The sequence below is a fragment of the Salvia splendens genome, chromosome 1 (assembly GCF_004379255.2).
Source record: "Salvia splendens isolate huo1 chromosome 1, SspV2, whole genome shotgun sequence".
Taxonomy (NCBI): domain Eukaryota; kingdom Viridiplantae; phylum Streptophyta; class Magnoliopsida; order Lamiales; family Lamiaceae; genus Salvia; species Salvia splendens.
The window spans coordinates 15,986,667-16,009,132 of NC_056032.1; the positions used below are offsets into that span (position 1 = coordinate 15,986,667).

General features: G+C 35.2%; 2 protein-coding genes and 1 pseudogene across 2 annotated transcripts; 1 reads left to right on the top strand and 2 right to left on the bottom strand.

The window, feature by feature from the left end:
* Positions 1 to 8,426: 8,426 nt before the first annotated feature.
* LOC121797173 (uncharacterized acetyltransferase At3g50280-like) lies at positions 8,427 to 10,072 on the top strand. Its single transcript, XM_042195917.1, has one exon. It carries the CDS (start codon positions 8,452 to 8,454, stop codon positions 9,847 to 9,849), a length of 1,398 nt encoding a protein of 465 aa, XP_042051851.1. The 5' UTR covers positions 8,427 to 8,451; the 3' UTR covers positions 9,850 to 10,072.
* Positions 10,073 to 15,576: 5,504 nt separating this feature from the next.
* LOC121744117 lies at positions 15,577 to 17,909 on the bottom strand (annotated as a pseudogene).
* A 1,170-nt stretch (positions 17,910 to 19,079) lies between these two features.
* Positions 19,080 to 19,692, bottom strand: LOC121805377 (WUSCHEL-related homeobox 7-like). Its single transcript, XM_042205199.1, has 2 exons — positions 19,395 to 19,692; positions 19,080 to 19,243 (listed from the first exon to the last, which is right to left on the bottom strand). Exons 1-2 carry the CDS (start codon positions 19,690 to 19,692, stop codon positions 19,080 to 19,082), a joined length of 462 nt encoding a protein of 153 aa, XP_042061133.1.
* Positions 19,693 to 22,466: the final 2,774 nt, after the last annotated feature.

A 22,466-nucleotide genomic window follows, 5' to 3' on the forward strand; every position in this document is an offset into this window, starting at 1 on the left:
TTATTGTTCCAATTGTTCTGACCATCTTGATTACGGTTCTGCCAATGAGATTGCCCTTCTGACTGTGGTGGATAACTGATAGCTGGTGGCTGCTGATAACTAGCTGCTGGAGGCTGTTGATAGGTAATCGTCAATGGTGGTTGTTGGGTTGTATTCGGGTTTGACCACCTAAAATTGGGGTGATCCTTCCATGGGGCATCCTTAACCTTCCACGGATTCCAATTAGTGTTCTGATTCAAATTCCCAGCTGTATTCGTTTGCGCTTGGGAATCTTATTCTCCTGAATGCCCATAACTAGGATACACCTCCTCTTGAAATATACTTAATTATAATTATAGTTATAATTAGTATTTAATTATTATTAAAATACTATTATTATAATACTAAAAACTAGTAGTAATTAATAAATAATTATAGTACAATTATTTAAATTATGAATCATATAATATTATATAATAATAACTATTATTATTATTTTATATTAAATTAATAATTAATCAATATAGTCTTACTAAAAATTTAAAATTGTGAATTGTATTCATAATGATATAAACAATTTAATATTTTTAGTTAGGTATTTCAACCCTAAAATAAGCATAAATTAATTTAATTAAAAAAATTCAATTGATTTAATTAGTTTAAATAATTAATTTAATTAGATGTTTTGTTCTTAATTTATATAAATGCAATTAGATGTATGTATAAAATATTAAAAAGAAATAAGAAAAGGGTGAGAAGAAAAAAGAGGAAACATAAACTAAGGAGAAAAAAAAAGAAGAAAGGAAGATAAAATACTAAAATGAAAGAAGAAAATGAAAAAAAAAACGAAAGAAGAAGAATCTAAAGAAGAAGAAAAAAAAATAAGAAAGGAAGAAAAAATAAATCACATGTTTGGTATACTATTTAATTGAAATTTCCAAAAATATCCTTCATAACCAAAAAATCACATGTTTGGTACCTAGGGTTATTTTTGTCACGGGATATCAAATATGATATAAAATAAAGATCATATACCATTTATGTGCATAAGTGAAAGATCAGGTACCGTTTATGTAGTTCACTCTAAAGGAAAAAGAAAGAGAAAAATGTTTCCATAAATGGATATGGACTATTTCTATAAGATGGAAGAAAAGGGAAATATGACATATTTCTATGGGACGGAGGGAGTATGACAAATAATGTCAATACATATAAATTGATTACCAAGATTGATAATAACATATGACAAATAATGTCAATACATATAAACAGATCACCAAGATTAAAGTATACGAAAGTCAATCTTCTTCATTAAAATGTCAACCAAGATTTTTTTTTTTTCAAGTCACTATTTATTTGGCGCCAAAAATTTAGTCCAGTGACAGTACAAAAGCTATTTTTCATGGAAGAGATGGGAAGTGGACAGGAGTGGATGCAGACACTCACAAAGTAAAGTTCATGCTGACAAACAAGGCCATGATACCTAACTTATAGCCCCCTACACCGAAATGTACACAAGTGGCTCCCGAATTGTGAGATCCTGTCGACATGCGCTCCATAACCAGATACTGCTGCTACCCCTGAAGGGTGCAAAGAAACGGAAAATGCGGATGTTGGAGCACACTCGATCTGTGAAATAACATCCCCATTCATGTTTAATCGTGTGAGTAATGGTTCTGCACCAACAGCTAGAATTTTGGACTCTGGATCACGAACTATGAGCTGAGAAAGAGTGGGTAGAATAGCACGAAGATTTACAAGACATCACATGATTTTCATCAAATAGAGCATCTTGGACAGAAGCCTGAGTTCTAGCAACTGAAACGCATTCACGGGCAGGAAGATTCCAAAGTGATAAAGCACCTAACCTAACCTATTCAAAACAGATCTAAAGCACCTAACCTAACCTACTCAATTAATAGGAAAGATTCGAAATTCAAAACAGATCTAAAGCACCTAACCTATTCTCATGCAAGTTGACGGACTAAAATGTAAATCTACCTATGAGAAAATATCAACAAGGCAGAACTAAAACTAACTAAAGCAATCAAAACAGAGAACATCAGATCCAACACAACTTGCATCAAAAACTCCATTTCATAAAGATCTTCAATAAATGTAACTAAAACCGAATTCCGAACAAGGATTTAAAGATCGATCAACAACAGAAAGGTAACTAGAGTAGCAACTAGAAGAAAAACATTTAAAACAACTAAGCTATGGAAAAGATGAACTGAAAACAGAATGGGAATTGTTTTGACCCCTCGGGGTGTAAGAAAAACGCAAACTATGAAGACTTCTAAGCGGATCCAGGTCCTTCCTAGAGGTGAAAACGGTGACTCCGACTGCTAACTTCTTACTCCATGCTATGAAAATGAGGTGAAAATGAGGTGACTAAAGGTGATGATAGTGTCGAACTCCCCTCTTGTGTGCACTCTCTCCATATTTATAGGATGATGTTGGGCCCAAATCCCGGGTAAGCCCATTCTGTCTTGACATTTATGCCCTTGAGATGACATCTTTCCTTCTCTCTCCTCTGACTCATCACTTCATGTGGTGAACTCCACTTGATCAACTTGTCGGCTAGGCAGGCTTTACTGTTTGTACGCAACTGATCAACTTGGCTTCACTTCTGGCCATTTTTCACTTCTTTTCCGAGTTGATCAAGTTGTTCCTGCACTTGCCGCTTTTATACTTTATAGCTCATGCATACTCAATATTCACCATTTTTTCGCACATTATCAACCATGTTAGTGTAATAAACCCCTATAAAACCATGCTAGTAACGAGCCCTATCACCCAACTAAGTCGAGTCAAAACTTATGGACACGGAGATTAAGAAAATGTATTGAAAAGTAGGAGAGGGAAATAAAGTAGAAAAGATAAAAAGAGAGAAAAGGGTACGAGTGAACGGATTTAAGTCAGAAGAAAGGGGTACGAGTGAACCCCCAAATTAAATTACTAGTAGTGGTTCAGTGGTGATGCACTATTTATTAGCACTAAAAATACTTGCAAGTATACAAGGTAGATCTAGTATAGCTAAAGGTCAGTGCCGGGATATCGAACACAGAGAATAAGATTGCAACTGTCTATCATATACTAAGCGTCATATACTATTTAGAGACACATGATTTTTGGGTTGATTAATTAAACTAGACATAAAGAAATAAATAAATAATAGAAAATATAAAAATACAAATAACAAATAATACCAAGCAGGCTAAAGAATGTAGAATTTTAGGAACCACAATCAAAAGCTAATATCAAAACGACTTCCTTGAATTACGGTCTCTAGAGTTACTAAGCTATCACAGATGTAAAATTATATCTTCTCCCGAAACATACAATTGGTGGATTGCTACCTAGAACCAAAATCTCCTTCCTAGAACTAAGGCAACAACTGCTAAAAGCTTCTAAGATAAATTTGCTTCATTCAAATGCTCAAATCTCTCGATTTTATTGGCAAAGACGTCAATTTCTCTTCTTTCAAATTAGACTACTCACTTCTCGGTTCTTGTTGTAAAATCCACATGCATTTATAAGATGGTCAATCAAACAAATGTATAAGTACAAGAGAGATTGAAATAACTACAAGAGCTAACAAGGAAAAACAATTGAATAAATAACTCAAAATCATAGCATGTTTACCAAAAATTCTACAAAAGATGTTTCTTATTGATAGACAAGTAAAAACAACAAAAGTACTAGACATAAAAAAAACAAAACAAAACCCAAGGTTGAATTATGCAGTCTTCAGTCTTCTATTGCCTGGATCTGCAGAGCTCCGCTCCAATGAAAGATGGAATATTAATATGTGGAATATGGGATGGAAGAAGTATGGAGAGGGAGAGGGAGAGGATTGAAGACTCTGAGATGAATATTATGAATTAGGTTATGGGGGTATATATAGGCTAGAAAAAGATTTATAATTGGTAAAAAGTATCCTCCAAGTAATGGGAAAGATGGTAAATTCGAAATCTTCAATTAATAGGAAAGATTTGGCAACAATTTCTTTTCAACCTTAATTTCCGTCAGTTTTTTACTGCACTGCGCAATGTTCGTAAAATGGCCATAACTTTCTCCACAGAACTCCGATTTAGATGCCCACGGTACCCACGTGAAGCTCCTTTGAAGACGAAGAGAATGGTATGTAGTAGGCACTGATTAGACTTCAAACTCACTGGAATATAGGCACGAACAGAGGCTGCTGCACCTTGACACTTTTGCACATTTTTCTATTTTTTTCTATCATTTATCAACAAACACGCCAAAATACCAAAATGTATAATATACGCAATTTAAGAACATAATTTGCAAGATTGACATTTAAAACGAGCCAAATCTAGGCCTTAAAAACATGCAAATACCGTGTTTATCAAGTGGTAAACGTCATTGCCATCCGCTTGACTGGGGTGTAAATCCTGTGAACGGCATTCTCACCTATACAATGTCTTTTTCTATGTTTTATTTTTATTATAACATCTCTTGTATATGATATTTTTCCCAATAGGAGTGTGATCCGTTGCTAACTTGCTAACTCTTCTTAAGTGTGCTAACTCATCAACGCAGTGTATTAAAAATGACAGTATGATGATACTGAAATGTCAACATAAACTTAATTTGATATTTTAATACATTGTGTTGACATTGATATTTAAATGTCAGCACAGTTTATTAAAATGTCAACACAAATATGTGTTGACATTTTAATGTAATCATATTGATATTTTTAATACATTACGTTGATAAGTAAGCAAGTTAGCAATTTAAGAAAAGTTAGCATTTTAACGCACATGAATTATATTTTCTATTTTTTGTCTTGTAAAGTATTTTATGTTTTGAATGCATTTAATTTTGTTTAACTTTTTGTTTATTGGACATTCAAAAAACTTCTAATTAATTTATTTAATTTTCTCTTATAAACACTATTTGATTCTCTTGTCATGCATTTATTTTATCTTATTTATTTCTCAATCCTTTGCAAAATAATTTATTTATTTTAATGCAATTTTAAATATTTTACTCTTTCTAATGTATTTAAATTTTTAATTTTCTATTTTAAAAAACCAACTAAATTTTGCTTAGACAATTGAAATATGATTTCTTCATAAAAAATAATATATTTTGTTAAAGTTTAAATAAATCATTCATATAATATTATAAATATTCTCATTTTTATATATAATGAAGTTTATTATCGAAAAAATATACAAAATGATTAAAGCATCGGCCAAATTTTGAAACTCTAGATCGGTAAAACTATTTATCGCACCCCAGCTCGTAAATCCTAGATCAGCCACTGAGATTAGGTATACTTCTCCGTCTCTTAAAAATAGATCACATTTATCATTTTTGGATTTCTCTTAAAAATAGACTAATTCTATTTAAGGAATGTTTGATCTCTCTAATGAGTCGGGTCACATTCTCCACTAACAATACTCTAATCACTTTTTCTTTCTGTTTTTCTCTTACTTTACGAATTGTGCATTAAAACCTTATCGCTTACTCCCTCTGTTCCCTCTGTTCCATAGTAGTGAAATCATCTTATTTTATGAAAAGAAATGACTCCAATGCTATGAAACGGAGGGATTATTATTTTTGGGCGTATCCCATTAAATTTGTAATACGGAGTAGTAAATAGGTGGTTTATTGTAATACTCCAATTAGATCGAGATGCAACAAAACATTTATCAGCTTTAAAGTCCGCAGGTAAAAGCTTTGACTGGCGTATCTATACAAAAAATAAGTGGTAATTTTGACGTGTTCACTTGCAGCTTAGCCAGTGCTAATCCATCGAACAATTTTGTCATTAATTAACAACGCATTTTGTAGCCTTAATATTCAATTTTGATTATGCCTCTTTTGTCCGTTATAAGAAAGAGCATTTTCAAAATAAGAAAGTAAATTGAGGTGTGTTTCACAGTCATTCATATAATAATAATAATAAAAAAGGTAAATATAGCTTCTCAAAAATTGCAAATATAAAAAAATCTAAGGCAAAAGGGAAGTTTAAAAAGGCGAGAAAACTATTCCTAGCATTTTATTTTTTGTGGGAAGAAGAACTACCTTTCAAAATTAAAAACAAATTAGTAGTATAATACATTTTCAAATACCCTTTGCATTCAAGAATACTTATTTATATAAAAAAAAGTAAATACTCACTTCATCCCAAAGTAATTGAGTTGCATTCTTTTTTTTCTTGTCATAATGTAGTTGAATCATTTCCCTTTTTTAGCAAAAATTCTATCTTCACTCATACTTTACTCTATTTTATTCCCTCTCTTACTTTTATCTCTCAACTTTAACATTTACCACATCAATTTCTTAAATCTTGTATATAAAAAAATTGCTTCAACTACCTTAGCACGAATGGAGTAGTATATTAGACCTGACCGTATAAGTGTGCTTTAATAATCTAGAAATTTTATACTTGTGTGTATAAAATAATAAATATGTACCATGCACAAATTTCATATTTATGTACTCCGCGAAGTTTTTAAATAATTAATTATGCATATCATGTAAGTACATATTTTAAGTTATTAGTCATCGCTTTATACTGAATATATGGTGTCATTTTCTTTCAGATTTATGATAAATAATGACGAGTCTTCAATATTTTAATTAATTTGGGACTAATTTGTACTGAATTAGCAAGTTCTATTTTGGATTGATTTTTCTGTATTGGAAAGTAAAAAAATTTATAAGCCAAAAATAACCTGACATGTCACTGTCTCAAAATTAAGCCTCAAATCAATCCAACTGAAAACATGAATAAATCAATACTATTCCATCAAACACCCTATATAACTCTAAACCATCATTTATTTGTTTAAACTATGAATGCCAACGAGGTCGGAAATATGTGGACGTATTTAAGTACTCCCTCCGTCCCATAGTAGGTGTCACACTTGAAAGATGATACGGGATTTTAGGAGATGTTATTTTATGTGTTAAGTGGTGAGAGAAAATATAATTTTATAATTGATGTGAGAGGGAACTTTTTCCAAAAGAAGAAATGTGACATCTTTTGTGGGACAAACTAAAAAGAAAAGTGTGACATCTATTATAAGACAGAGGCAGTAGTTTATAATACTCCATCCGTTCGTTGTTAACAGAGGGCAGAAGCGCTTTTTTTCAGCATGAATATTAAAAATAGTATGTTAAGTAGATAGTGAATAAAATAAAAGAGAATAAAGTAAAATAGATGGAGAGAGAATAAAGTAAGAGAGTAGATTACTTTTTGCTAAATAGAAATAACTCAATTATCTTGAAACTTCTTAAAATAAAATAAAGTCTCAATTAACATGAAACAAAGGGAGTACTTATACAATTTTTAACCCAAATAAACTTTTAACCCGGTTAGCCGCCTGCATTCTGAGTAGGGCTGACCCAATGGGTTGGCCAAGACGCAATTATTGCATATTTTTCTTCTTCATTTGCAATTAAAATAATACTTTAATGATAGCTTTAATAAAATAAATAACTAAACAAAAATAAAATAAAACTAACTCTCTAATTATATATATATATATATATATATATATATATATATATATATATATTCATTATTTTTTATTAATACAATAGATGAATGAAAAAAATTAATTTAACTAAAAAAGTTATTCTAAATCTTAAAAATTAAAATATATCATCAAAACATGCTTATATTTTATTTTATTTTATTTTACAAATCTTTAATTATTTTTTAACTTGTCAATATTCACCATAACCTATTGGTATAGGTTAAATCATTCAATAATTTAAGATGTAATTCATCCGTCTACGAAAAATAATCTCATTTCTTTATGTTATCCAATGTCATGTTTTTAGAATTTTGTAAATTTGTAATATGTGTTTATGTTTGTCATATGATGAAGCATTTTTTATATTTGTATATGTTTATATTTTAATAAATATAAAATTCTTAAGAATGAAAAATACATAGGTTAATTTAACTATATAGATTTTATCAGTCAACTGAGTTACCCAAATATTAAACGTTTAGGATTAGAAATAAATTTCTAATCTCATAAAATTACAATCTTATTAGTCCACGTTGATTAACATACAACCCAAGTATACTAACTTGACATTGCTAGTTAAAACTAGCCATCTAGCCTAGCCGTTGAGCCGTGCTTTTGATTTATTCAATACCTTGATCAAGATTCAATACAGTTAAGGAAGTATATTTTTCTTTTTTGTATGTCGATTCCATTTTTGTATGCCGATTATTTAATGTTCCTATTTTTGTATGTCGGTTGAATTTATCTGTCTACATTTTTGTTTGTCGACTCTATTCCTTATTTGGTAACAATAAACATGACAATAAATGACAGTTTCAAGTACAATTCGAAACACGTGAAATATTGAGTCCAAAGGCCAAATCCAAGGCCTATAAATACCCCTCTTCCTATTTCATTCCCTCTCACTCCAACTCCCTCAATTCTCAATACATACAAACCGAAGAAAATGGTTTCCCAGTCCTTCCCAATTGTGTCGAAATGCCTAGTTTCTCCCGATCATAAATCAAGCCTAAGAGAGCTAAAGCTCTCAGTTTCCGATCTCCCAATGCTGTCGTGCCACTACATTCAAAAAGGCGGCTTGTTCGAAAAGCCGCCGTTGCCAATCTCCGACCTCCTCTCTATCCTAAAACGCAGCCTCTCAAAGTCGCTAACTCATTTCCCGCCGCTAGCTGGCCGCCTCACCACCGACGCCAGCGGCCACGTCTACATACACTGCAACGACGCAGGCGTCGAGTTCATCCACGTCAACGGGTCCCACCTCCACCTCACCGATCTCCTTGGCCCCATCAACGCTGACGTGCCCGCGGCTGTTAAAAGCTGCTTCGCCCTCGATCACGCCGTCAGTCACACCGGCCATTTCCGTCCCATTTTAGCCGTCCAGGTGACGGAGCTCGCTGACGGCGTCTTCATCGGCTGCTCCGTCAATCACGCCGTCGCCGACGGCACCTCGTTTTGGAATTTCTTCAACACCTTCGCCGAGTTCACCAGAGGCGTGGAGACGATTTCGAGGTCCCCGGATTTCAGCCGCGACTCGATTTTGATATCCTCTGCGGTTCTCCGGATGCCGGAGGGCGGCCCTGCTGCTTCTTTCTCCGCCGAAGCTCCCATCAGGGAGGGGATTTTCCGCTTCAGCAGAGAATCGATTTTGAAGCTTAAATCAAGATTGAATAACACTGACGGTAACGTTAACGTGGCGGAGGTGATGGGCAAGCACGCAAACGACACGCGCGTTAGTAAACAGAAGCACTTAACGCCGTTAAATGCTGCTAATCCGACGGTGGAGATCTCGTCGTTCCAATCGCTGTGCGCGCTGCTGTGGCGTGGGATCACGCGCGCGCGAGATCTTCCCGCGGGAAAAACGACGACGTTTCGGATGGCGGTGAACTGCCGCCACCGGCTGGAGAAGAAATTGGAGCCGCTCTACTTCGGGAACGCGATCCAGAGCGTTCCGACGTCGGCATTAGCCGGAGAGGTGGTGGGGAGAGACATGCGTTGGTGCGCGGAGCAGCTGAACGAAACCCTGGCGGCGTACGGCGGGGCGGAGGTGCGGAAGTGCGTGGAGGATTGGGAGCGGGAGCCGCGGTGTTTTCCGTTGGGGAACCCCGGGGGCGCGATGGTGATGATGGGGAGCTCGCCGAGGTTTCCGATGTACGACAACGATTTCGGGTGGGGGAGGCCGGTGGCAGTGCGGAGCGGAAGGAATAATAAGTTCGATGGGAAGATATCGGCGTTTCCGGGTCGGGAAGGGGGCGGGTCGGTTGATTTGGAGGTTATTTTGGCGCCGGAGACGATGGCGGGTCTTGAGTCCGACCCGGAGTTCATGCAATATGTGACTGTTTGTTAAATGTTACTTCCTGTTCGGAGTTTCATTGGCGGTACGAGTTTTAAAACTTGTTACTTGTTAAAAAAAGTGGCTGAAAAATAGTTAGTGGAATATGAATACCACTTGTATATATTAATTTTGAATAAATATGAGTAAAATATGTCTGTGAAATCTATATGAACCTAGACTTCTATTCATAAACAGATAAAAGTGGAAAAACAAGACCCTTATTCACGTAAGCAGATACTAGCAATTAATATTCGTGGCTTAATTAATGTGATGTACTTATTATAGTAATGGAGTATTTTTTTTAAGAGTTTTAAATTAAGAAGAGTGGTGATGTTGAGGAATTGTAGTTGTGATGTGAAGTGATTTAGAATAGATATGAGGAAAATGAATTCTTATTATGAAAACATAAGAAATTAATAATAATACTTTAGATATGAGGAACACGAATTCTTATTATGTCCCATTAAATTGCCTTATGATCGGATATAGGCGTGTTAAAAAAATGATAAGTGGAAATTAGAATGTAAATTTGGTGACAGTATGTTTTGTCAAAAATAAAAGAAATTGATGAATTATAAAATACGATCATTCTATTCCACTGTAAATGATAATACATTTTTTTATGTCCATTCGAAATTACAGCGTTTCTTAAAATAGAAACATCACTCTTTCTATTTTTTCTCAATCCTATTTTATTCTCTCTTAATTTAATTTACAAAATAACATCAAATAAATTCTCAAATTGAACAAGAAAATTTTCCACATTTAAATTGTGACGGATGGAATAAATAATAGCCATTAAGTGTCTTATATTTTTTTTCTGTTAACTTCAGTATTGCTTATTAACATCATAAACAATTACAAGATTGTGCCAATTTCTTGGTTTTCGATCATAGTTATAATCTACATAACATATAATATATCTTATATTAGACCTTAGGTAACTACAAATATGAGATAACCCTCAGTGTCTATTTAGACCTTAGGTAACTACAAATATGAGATAACCCTCAGTGTCTATTTAGTTTGAAAAATTACTCCGTCATTAGTACTCCCTCCCTCCATCCCACTATAGTATAGTAGAGGCATTTCGTTTTGAACACTCGTATTTGAAAAAATTATAATAAATACTTCAGGTGGAGAGATAGTAAAATAAGAAATATATTAATGTATTGCAAAGTCTTATCTAAATTAATGTATCTCTTACTTTACTCTATCTCTGCTTAAACTATTTATTATCATTTTTTTAAAACGAGTGTTCAAAACAAAACGTCTATACTACAGTGGGACGAATGGAGTATTTATTATGTTTGGTTCATGAAATTGAATCTCACAACTAATTCTGGATAGATAATTATATTATAATAGGTAATAGTCACTAACTCTTATTAAAATAATCTAATAACTTAATTCTAAATAAATAATTATATAATAATGAATAATAGACATCTTAATTTATATCTTCCACTTCACTCGCCACATCACTTCCCACCACACCCCTCTCCTTTCTCTCTCTCCTCCCTCCCACCTTCGACTAATCTCTATTGTATTTATCCAAAAATTGTAGAGAGAGAGAAATTAGGTCGATTGTGTTCGCAGCTTATTAAAATCTTGATTTTGCTTGGATAGAAATTCAGCTATATCTAATAAACCAGTTTCCAGTGACTACTTCTAAAATGATATTGATTAAGTCTTAATTTTCTCAAGCTTTCTAGCATTGTGTACGTGGCTCTTAGTTTGACCTCCTCCAGAAACAAAAGGTCACATGGGCCCCATTTTATTCCTCCTTCAGAAATAAGGTTTGGTCAAAGCTATAATGCTTACATCAAATATTGTAAGAGTGTCCACAATGATGGCCCTTGAAGGCTACCAAATGTGGCCCGGCCACCATTCGTGGCTCTCATATGGCCCTCCGCAATGATAAAGTAACAAAATTAACAAGAGCCACCAAACGTGGCCCTCTATAAAAAAAATTAATTTATTTTCTTTTTTTAATATTATTTTTAATGTAACTATATTAAATTTTATTAGACTTTAAATTTATGATATTTATAAATTTAATTAAAATAAAATAATTTGGATTGTAAATAAAAAATTCACAACCTAAAACCAAAATGTAACAAGAACTGTTGTATTATATTAAAATAGGAAAATTATACAACAAAAGTTTTCTAATTTAAAAACAACAACCCGAAAACCCATATCACTCTGCGGCGCCCCTTCTACGGTTCCAGACCTCTTCAACCATATCAGCCTGCAGTGATGTATGCGATATTTGGCTCCGCATATCGGTGTACCGCTGGATCAAGTATTCATTACTACGTGGTACACCCATCTGCAGGGGCTCCATGGCAATACCCGAGCTCGAACTAGCACCATCTTCCGGTGTCCATCGCTCTGCAGCAACTCCTTCGTCATCTATTATCATATTGTGCAATATGATACATGCAGTCATGATGTCTGCGACATCATTTTTGTGCCATTGTCGAGTCGGGCACTGTATAATGGCCCATCGCGCTTGGAGTACACCAAAAGCTCGCTCAACATCCTTCCTAGCACCCTCTTGTTTTTTCGCGAAGTAGGTTTGCTTCGGCCAAACAGGTTGTCGGATCGTCTTCACAAACACAGGCCAACGAGGGTATATCCCATCGGCCAAATAGTACCCCATGTTGTACTGAGTGCCGTTGGCAATCGGCCAAATAGTACCCCATGTTGTTCATCGTCGGAATACGTAGTTGCAAGGTTGAATCGAAATTGGAAGGAAATATTGGAAAGATTGGAGGAAAATGGAAGTAAAATGGAGTTGGAAAAAAGGAATGGAAGTGTAGTATTTTATAAATAATTTTCGAAATTTAAAAAAAAAAATTAAATTCCACGGCCCAGCCGCGAATGGCGGCCCGCTGCAGTGGAGGGCCGCGGCTCACACGGCTCAGCCGCGTGAAGGCCCCGGCTCGCCCTCGGCTCTCGGCCCTGCGCCCCGCCTCTCGGCTCTCTGCAATGGGGGGCCGCGCACCGAGCCGCTAGCCTCAGCTCCCCCATTGTGGACACTCTAAAAATGGTCGGCTTTTTATTTAGCAATCGCAACAGCATCTTAAAGCGAGAGGTAAACGAAGAGGTATAATCATATAACTATTATATTTATTTATTTTTTTATAAAAAAATATTTTTCAAAAGGAAAGATATTTGAGAATGTATTAATCTTTTTTTCCATTTTGAAGAGATATATTTACCTATCTCTATCAATGGAGAGGTAAAATCTTATAAGTAACATATTTGCCTTCTTTTCATAAAAAATCATTCTCCAAGGGGGGAGTATTTGAGAAGGTATTACACTTTATATTTTTAAATGCATTTGTACTATTATTTTATTTCAACAAAAGGGCTGCCTATAAAGTCGTGAACTTTCAAAATAGTTTGGTTTTTCCTTTGAACTTTAAATATTGCATGAAAAGTCATGAACTTTACCGGACTGTGAAAATTTCTCATCCAACTCGACCTGATAGATTTTCGACACAAACTTATCCTAAGTGGCGCGCCGGAGGCGTGACTTGGCAAAACTCCACTAATCCTGATTGTTTCTCTTCTATCGTTGCAATATCTGACCCTGGACTTATCACAAAGATGCAAGTAGCACAAATGAAAATATACAAATCGAATTCCACAAATTGAATTCACCAAATTGAATTCAGCATAAAAGTAACATTAATTCCACAATTCAAATTGAACCCCAAATTTGTTATTCACCAAGTCAGGCGCGTAGGATAAGATTGTGTCGGAAATCTATCAGGTTGGGTCGGTGGGAAATTTACACAATCTGGTAAAATTTGCTATGACTTTTCATGCAATATTTAAAATTCAAGAAAAAATCAAATTATTTTGAAAGTTTATGACTTTACGGGCAATTTACCTTTCTATATATATTTTCCATTAGAATATGTCACTTTTTGTAAGAATATATTTCATTTTATGAAAAGGTAAATTAATAATATACCTTTTTTCATTTCACATTCGTAATAAACAAAAAGTTGTGTGACTAAGCACTGCAGTTAAACAATCTAATCGTTCCCATTCATAATAAACAAAAAGTTATGTGCGACTTAGCATTGCAGTTAAACAATCTAATCGCTGAGAGTATTTATCATCTACAGAACATTTCGCCATACCACTCATATGAAATACATAGTTTGACATTTCGGCATGCCAACTTCGATGCAATTTGGAAACAAGCTAAAAGTTTATGTATTTTTTTTACCACAGTGAAAGTTAGAGGTAAACAACCGAATTAACATGGTACTCCTAGTTTGCATTTTCTTCCTATTAGCCCAAACCATAAAAGCAAAAGAGCAAAACCTAACCATGCTGGTTTAGTAAATAATTACATGTAAACAATGTAGTGATCAGTGAAATGATATATGGACAATGCTTTCACAAATTCCGACTTTAAAAATAACATGTAAAATAAAACTCACAATCATAGAATATACAAGTACTCCATATTACTACTCCCTCTGTCAATACGTTACTTTAGTCACTTTTTTTTGCATTCATTTTGAAAAAATTATACTAATAAATAGTTAAAGTGGAGTGTGTGTAAAGTAAGAGAGAGAATACGAACGAAAATACATTCATATGTATTATTCTCTCTATTACTTTACTCTCTCTTCCCTTTAAGTATTTATTAATATTATTTTTTTCAAAAGAGTGTAAAAAAAATGACTCTTGCTAAAAGACTACAATCCAACTTCTATCCAAGAACCCTCGCACAAACGCCATATTTCCATTATGCACTGATGTTCCTAATCCCATTAAGACTGGAAAGAGTAAATCTAAGTTGGAAATATTCTCCAAGCCAATTGATCATATAGAACCAATCATAACAAAATACAAATATTTAAGTTCAACAAAGCTACAATATCCCATCATGCATAAAACAGTAGTAGAACAACATGGCATAGCTTTAGCATTCCGAATTCTAAGAGAATAGAGCTGAGTAATCAGAAGAAGCTCGGGCATAAGTGATGTGAATCCGGGTATTCACAATCATAGGATACAACGACATCGAAGACCATGGGTTGATTGGGGTCCGAGAAGAAGGTGGAAACATGGCAAGGAGCCAATCCGGATTTGGAGGTCTGATTCAAACCAGAATTTGCCTTTGAAGATAAAGTCCAAATCCTCTCCTAAGGCTACCATTGTCTTCATCGTCGAAATAGCTTCGCGTGAGTATCTTGCACTCCTCAATCAGATCCCGGATGAGGAAGCTATGGTCGTTTTAAGAAAGCCGTGCAATGCAAAACGAAACGCGCGGGCGGACGATTTTGCAAGGGGAAAACGCCCGACCGGGCGTTTTGACAGTTTTTGGTCGCGAACTCCTGAGAGTTCGCCCGACCGGGCGTTTTGCATGAGGAAAAACGCCCGACCGGGCCTTTTGCGCGATTTGTGTTTTTGGACTCTTTTTGTGTCTTTTATTTAGCACTTTTTTCCTCTTGTTAAATACCCATGTCTAGGGTTTTTGTGAAGAGACTTTGAACATTATTGAAGAACAAAGACTCCATTGTGAGCACCCATCTTCATCATTGAAGATTTATCCAAAATCCCTTGTGATTGCATTTAATCTATTGCCGAGCTTAGATTATTTGTTAAGGTATGCTTGCTAGTTCTTGTGTTGCTAGTTGGTGGAGCCATTAGGTTTTTGTTTGTGAAAGTAGTCATTTGGTTTTTCTTTCTTGAGCTTGAATCTAAATCATAACACTTATCATCTTCTTCTTCTTTTCCATCTTTTTATTGTCATATTTCTTGTTTGGGTTATTGGATATTATTGCAAGAACAAATCCGAGCAACATATGTTTCTTGAATCCTTACGATTCACATTAATAATGTAAACGTAAAGGTAATCTACCTCCTCAACGTCCCCCTTTGTCGAATTGAATACGCGATCTGGTAGATCCATCTGAGCCATCTCGCATGGATCCAGCACTCGCCTTCAAGGTACCTCCGCTCCCAATTTTATCTATGGCTTTCTTACCAGTCTTAACCTCTGTCAAGAATTGGTCAAGACCGAAGGGATCTTCTTCAGGTTGCTCCTTGCCAAACTCAACTGGTCTGTCTCTTGGATCAGACCTCTCGGATGTACCCGTAAATGCCCTGTCAACCTTGAAGCGCTCAGTCTTTATCTTGTCCAGCTGCTCATCAGCGCCACCATACATCTCATCATCGCCATCTTTCTTAGGCCGGTACAGAGTAGTCAAAGCAGATTGAGCAGTAAATAGGCCCTTGTCGTAGATGTTGTAAGCATCATCCGTGGCAAAACCAGAATCCATCCCTTTCTCTTGGTTGAACAGCTTCTGATCATACATAACTTCACCCCCTCTTGCTCTTGTGTTGGCCATCCCAAGAGCCACTTTCTCACTGATATCACGGTCTCTATCCCGGGTAATCTTGCTCTTCTTCCCCATGGCAGCATCTTTTGCCTCAAGTCTTCTTTCCCTCTCTCTCTCTCTTCGCCACTCCTCACGAATTTTTTCCCTTCGCAACTTATCCTCTCTCTTCTTTCGTTTCCTCGGGGCCATCCCTTACCCTTTCCTCTCTAACCCTTTCCTCTCTATCCCTCGCATAATCCACACTCATATCACCATCATTAGCAGCCCTCTCAGAAGGCATTGATATTCCACCTGCAGAAGCCACACCAGTTCTCTCAGATCTTGCCTTTTGTGCAAGCACCCGTAGTTCCATCTCTTTCTTCTCCTTTTCCTTCATCATCATCTCCTTTTGAACCTTAGACCGTACTGCAACAGTCTCTCTAGCTTTCGGTTCTGCATCGTATAAAGCCTCAGATAACTTAGCAAAATTATCATTAATTTGAACTTCCTGCAGCCATCGGCCATCAGCAGCAAGCCGCTTGTCGAGGGGAATTGTATACCCTTTAGGGTTCTTCCAGTTGGATATGCAAGGTGGGATTTTCCAGTCCTGCTGGTCCTTCACAGTCACAGGCCGAGGCGGATAATGCATGACCGGGACAGGAGGAGAACCCGAAGCCTTTGGAACTCTCTTGTGCTCGAACTTTGGAGGCTCTAGAGGGTCTACAGGCATTTCCACCATGCGAATGATTCTCTCCTTAGCACCTGAGTTAAAAGCTGCCGACTGCTGAGACGGCTTATACTTGATGAACTTCGAATCCGTGGATGTTTTAGGAACATTTTTTGGCTGGGCAGCACTCAACCTAACATTCACAATCTGCTCCAAAGCAGCCTTGGTCTGTTGGGTTGTCTCATCAATCTCCTTCTGCTTCTCATCAACATCCATGTCATCCTCTTTGGTTCCATCCTTGGGAAAGACAGGAGCAAGATCTGAGTGCTGCGAATACACAATCTTCTTTGCATTCTCATCCTGCCTCACGATCGTATCATATCTCAAATTGCCACGCTCGTCCACAGTGAGAGGCAAAGTCTTTGCACCAGGCTTGCTCTTACTCCTCCCCATCCCAAGCGGATACTGCGCATAATGAATTTCAGGGAACGCCCCTCCACTTCCCCAAAATCCTCAGGCTTCGACGGCTTAAACCCTGCCCGTTTCAAATAAGGAGGCACTGGCTTAGCTTTCAAAGCCAAATATTCCTCCTCCACCTCAGATAAACTATACCGGCTTTTAAACCAGGGATCGTTAGAGTGATCATAATTACTATAAACCGAAGATTTCGCCTTTGGAAGTATGTCTGTCAACGCCGCCATCTTCTAAATCCGATCTCGGTAACAATAATTATCTAAAACGATTCTTCAAATTTCTACAAACAGATCAGGGAACCGTAAATTAGAGAGAAAATTGTTCATTCCGTATATGGAAAATAAATGCTCCATTTCAGATCTAAGATCACAAACGGAACGAGCGATTAACAAATAGAACTCGTTCGAACTATTGTTACACGATAAATCACAAAATTCAAAAGCTAAGAATATCGATTGTTACAAAGCATCGGAAAACTGACCTACGATTCCAAGTGTTTGACGAGCAAAGTCAAACGCCGGAGTTCCGAGTTGAGAGAAAATATCTTGATTAGGGTCGGAGTAGTGTTTTATCTCTAGCAAAGCAAAATGTTAAGATATTTTCAAAAGATATTAATCAGACATAATTTGTCGAACTTTGGGCTGAAACTTCCCTTGAGCCCATTAATGCGGCCTATTTCCTTTTCTGCTTGGGAGGGCGGGGATCGAAAGTTAATAGGCCCAATTTAGTCAATTTCAACTAATTAAAACACATGTACTCCCATTTATATAATTAATATTCCTCCCGCCCGCGATTAGAAGTCTATTTTTTTCATTTTTATCCTCCATGAATAGGAATTTCAGTTCATTTTCACTATAAATGTAATAGGACCCCACGTTTCACTCTTATTTCATTTAAAACTAATACTTCCTCCGTCCCATATTACTAGCACATTTTATTTTAGACCGTAAATTTAGGATTGATATTTTAGTGTTATTAAATTAGTATTTTAAATATAATGAGAGATCACTAAATAAGGTACAATTAATTGATTTTAATACATCAATTAAATACCTTAATTTTGATTTAAAATAGAAATAGTGGAGTATGTAGTTTGAGACTAGCCAAACTAGAATATGTGCAAGTAACGTGAGACAGAGGGAGAGGGAGTACTATACAAGTAGGACATAAAGACATATGTCCTGTTAACTTTTTTCCACACATTTTTTTAACATTTCTAAAAGTCCGTACCGAAAAGAAATGAGAGTCCTAATGTTGGACTGGAAGAGTTTATAAAAATAGACTTCACGTTTGATTAACTTTTTTAATCAATTTGTATATTCAAGTCAAACAATTTCTCAAAATATGCATTTGTTCAGTATGAGATATTCATTTTCAAACGGGAGGAGTATTATATTGAAAGATATTTAATTTATTCCAAAATGTTGCAAACTAAGTTCTCAATAAATCACAAACTAAGTTTTAAACATGGGCCCGTCATCAGAAAGGTCGAGCATATATATATGTGTGGATATTGATGATAATTTGCAACAAAGGATGAAGAATGATAGAATACCTATGCGATAAAATAGAGGAGAATGTCTTAGGAGCAAGCATTAATATTTAGATCTACGTGCATTAATTTTACATCTAATGTTAATAATAAATTATAGGAGTATGTAGATAAAGTCCATCATGAAAATCAAGTTCTCGAAATCAAAACATGAGAAAGAGAAGATGAATAATTAGTTAATGATGGCTAACTAAACAAAGCTCAATCTCAAATCCAAGGTGGGATGATCCATTTCCATAGCAAGGTTGTATGTATTCTCTTTGCAGTCGTCTGCATACAGCCGAGACTTCACCGGAAACAGTTGAAGCGTTTCAATCACTCTTTCGGCTTCATTTTTCTCCGCACTACCAAATTCTGCACAAAATAACAAGAATATTCAATATCAATATGATCAGTTGCTAACTATTTGCTAGTCGTTAACTAATTGCCAACAAGACATTTGTATTTGTATGTCAACTAAATTTTGTATATAGATAGATAGAGGGAGGGAGAGAGAGAGAGTTACGTTTAGAAGGGGTGGTGTGAAGGTCATCAACGGAAATACGGCGTCGTTTCTGTCTCTCTCTAGCCTTGTGGTTTTGGAACCAATAAAAAACATTTTTGCTCTCAATCTTACCATAAAAGCTCAACTCTGCAGATATCTTTTGGATCTGATCAGTAGTGGGAGTTCTGAGACCTGACTTGAACAGCTCCGTCAGAACTTTTACTTGTTCCCCTGTCGGATTCCAACGCCCGCACTTGCTCCCTGTTCCGCCCCCGCGCGCCGCCGCTCTAATGCAAAACCCCGTCGAGTACTCATCCATACTTTTTTTTTCTAAATTCAATTACTTACAAAATTAAGGACCAAGGCTCAACTTATTTATAGCACCACAAGATTCATTAATTTAATTTAAATAGACTATTTAGTGTATTGATTTTAGGGACGAGATGGAGAAGTTTGAGGATTTGAGGGCAATGTTTTTTTGCCTGGTTTTTTGTGTTAAGACTAAGAGATGCGCAAAAGCTGCCACTGTTCAAAGTTTAGGGCCGCGAGCAGACAAAGTGGTGACTAGTCCAATTTTTTATTAAATATTTTTCACCACCAACGCTTGCAATTTATTATTAGTACAACAATAAGTTAGGAAATTAACTTGCTTGAGTAAACATGTTAGTATTACCCCCTTTTGAATTAACTTGCTTGAGTAAACATGTTAGTATTACCCCCTTTTGTCGTCTATTATGTGTCTCAATTTTTTATTTTATTTTATTTCTTATTAATTACTCCTTCCGTTCATGAACAAATGTCTTATACTTGATTTGCTCGGGTTTCAAGAAATTGTTTTGACTTTGTGTAAGAAAGTGGATAGAAAAAGTTAATGAAATGTTGGTCCTAATGTAAGTAGAATAAGTTAGTGGAATGTATGGTCCACTTACCAAAAGTAGTAAAAGTGAAATGAGACATTTATTGACAAACATACGAAAAAGGAAAAATGGAACATTTAATGGCAGATGGAGGGAATATTTCACTAACTTTTAAAACCCACTTTCTTTAACATTTCTTAAAATCATGCCGGGTTGAAGTGGGACACATACTAGAGGACAAAGAAGTATATAGGTGTATGAGAAAGATATATGATAAATTATTTTTTTAAAAGTATTCATATATATCTTGAATTTTTATTCGATCTTGATTTTTTATTAAGGCATATGAGATGACTGACAAAGAGGATAAATATGAGTAACGTTAATAAATAAGAGTGCACGGCGGTGAAGGTCAAAAGTTCACATTGTTTGATCCAGTTGCGAGAGGTTGCGATCACCATAAAAATAAATAAAAATCTGACATAGAAGCTGAGATTATTTGACCAACACAACTATAGATTCAGTCAAAAGTAAAAATCTTGTTGGGATGAAAAAATATATCTTTATTTATTGATTTATTTTAAACCCCTCCTTTTGAGGTTATTGAGACATAAACTAGAGGACATAAAAAGCCACCAATTAATAGAGATTTGAGAGAGAGAACACACGACCAACAAAAAGGAGACCAAATTGGCTTTTATGATATCTCAGTGCTTCCTGTCTTAGGCCGACCGGTTTAGGGTTCTTTAATGAATTTCATAAAATTTCGATCTTAATTGTATTTCAATTTATCCGAGAAAGTTAGCCGAAGATAAGAAAGTAACCCAAGAAACGCATGCATCGTTTTATACATATTTAAACCCCATATTCATATTTGTTTCTAGGGTTTGTCTTCATGGAGGGAATTCAAGATTCAACATATTCATATTAAAAGGTGAGGTTGTAATATAGTATGCTGATTTTTACCAGAAAATAAATAAAATAACTCATAAACAAAGTAATAATAGTACCTTAATATTGGTCACGAACTTGATTGTCATTTTTTTGTTAGTTCCTTTTTTTGTCCATTAAGTAATAGAATTGTTTCTGAAAATTTTTAGGGCTACCGACTTGCTATTTCAGTTTCTAGAAACGGGGTGCAATTTCTATGGAAATTTGTTTGTGTGTGTTTTTGCAGTTGCGACTAATTTCCCCTTACCTGGACGTAAAATTATCATGTCTATCTCTTCTATTTGCCATCGACGTAGCCCCAAAGACCGAAAAAATAGTCATGACCACCCTAACCAATTAAGCTAGTGGATCCGCCAATAGTTTTGGAGGAATAGATACTATAGCTTGCCATTTCTGATTATAAGACATGCAAGAGTAAGACTAATTACATGTGTTGGATCTTGGAAAAGATTTAGGTACTCAGGGCATCAATTCTTGTACTAGTTCTAATGAACTATTCAATGGGGAAATAAGGGTTAGACGAGTAGTGTCATCACTATTAATGGTGTAACTAAACATTTTTTTATAAATGAAAATGCTCAAGCCAAAAATAGGCGAACAAAGTACATTGAGAACTGATAGTAAAACAAATACATCAACAAAATTACATTAAAGTATTAACAAAAATAAATGACAGTGTCACACAACAAATATAACTAAGTTTAATTTCATGCATGTGTATGAAATGAATACGATGTTGGGGTCGTGGCCCTTATTGTGATTTGTCTTACTCTATCACTAAAAATAATAATTTAATTCATAAGAACCATTATTTTTTATTATAAATTTTAACAAAATAATTTATCGTACAAGAATAAAACTCATTTTTAGAACTCGTGATCAAGAAGAGAACCCACACAAAATTTTTTCTAAGGTTATTTGATGCAATTAACCCTAATTAAACATAGCTCAAATGTTGTACTTCGGGGACCTATCTATTGTATTTAGTTTTAGATGCTAAAGTTCATTTGGAGTGCCAACGTACCATAGCAATAATGTGAATGTTATCATTTGAAAATTTATTACATTTTGAATAATATCTAACATTTTAAGGCCAAAATTTAGATCGGAGGAACTTATTAAATAAAATCACAAATCTGCTCATAAATTATACTCCACTATACTATTTGCGGAAATTTTCTCACTTTTTTTTATCAATTTCTCAACCTCTCCCAAAATGTATCAAAATTTGTAAACTTTCATTTCCAAAACTTATTTCATACTCGCCATGTTCCACCATAAACAA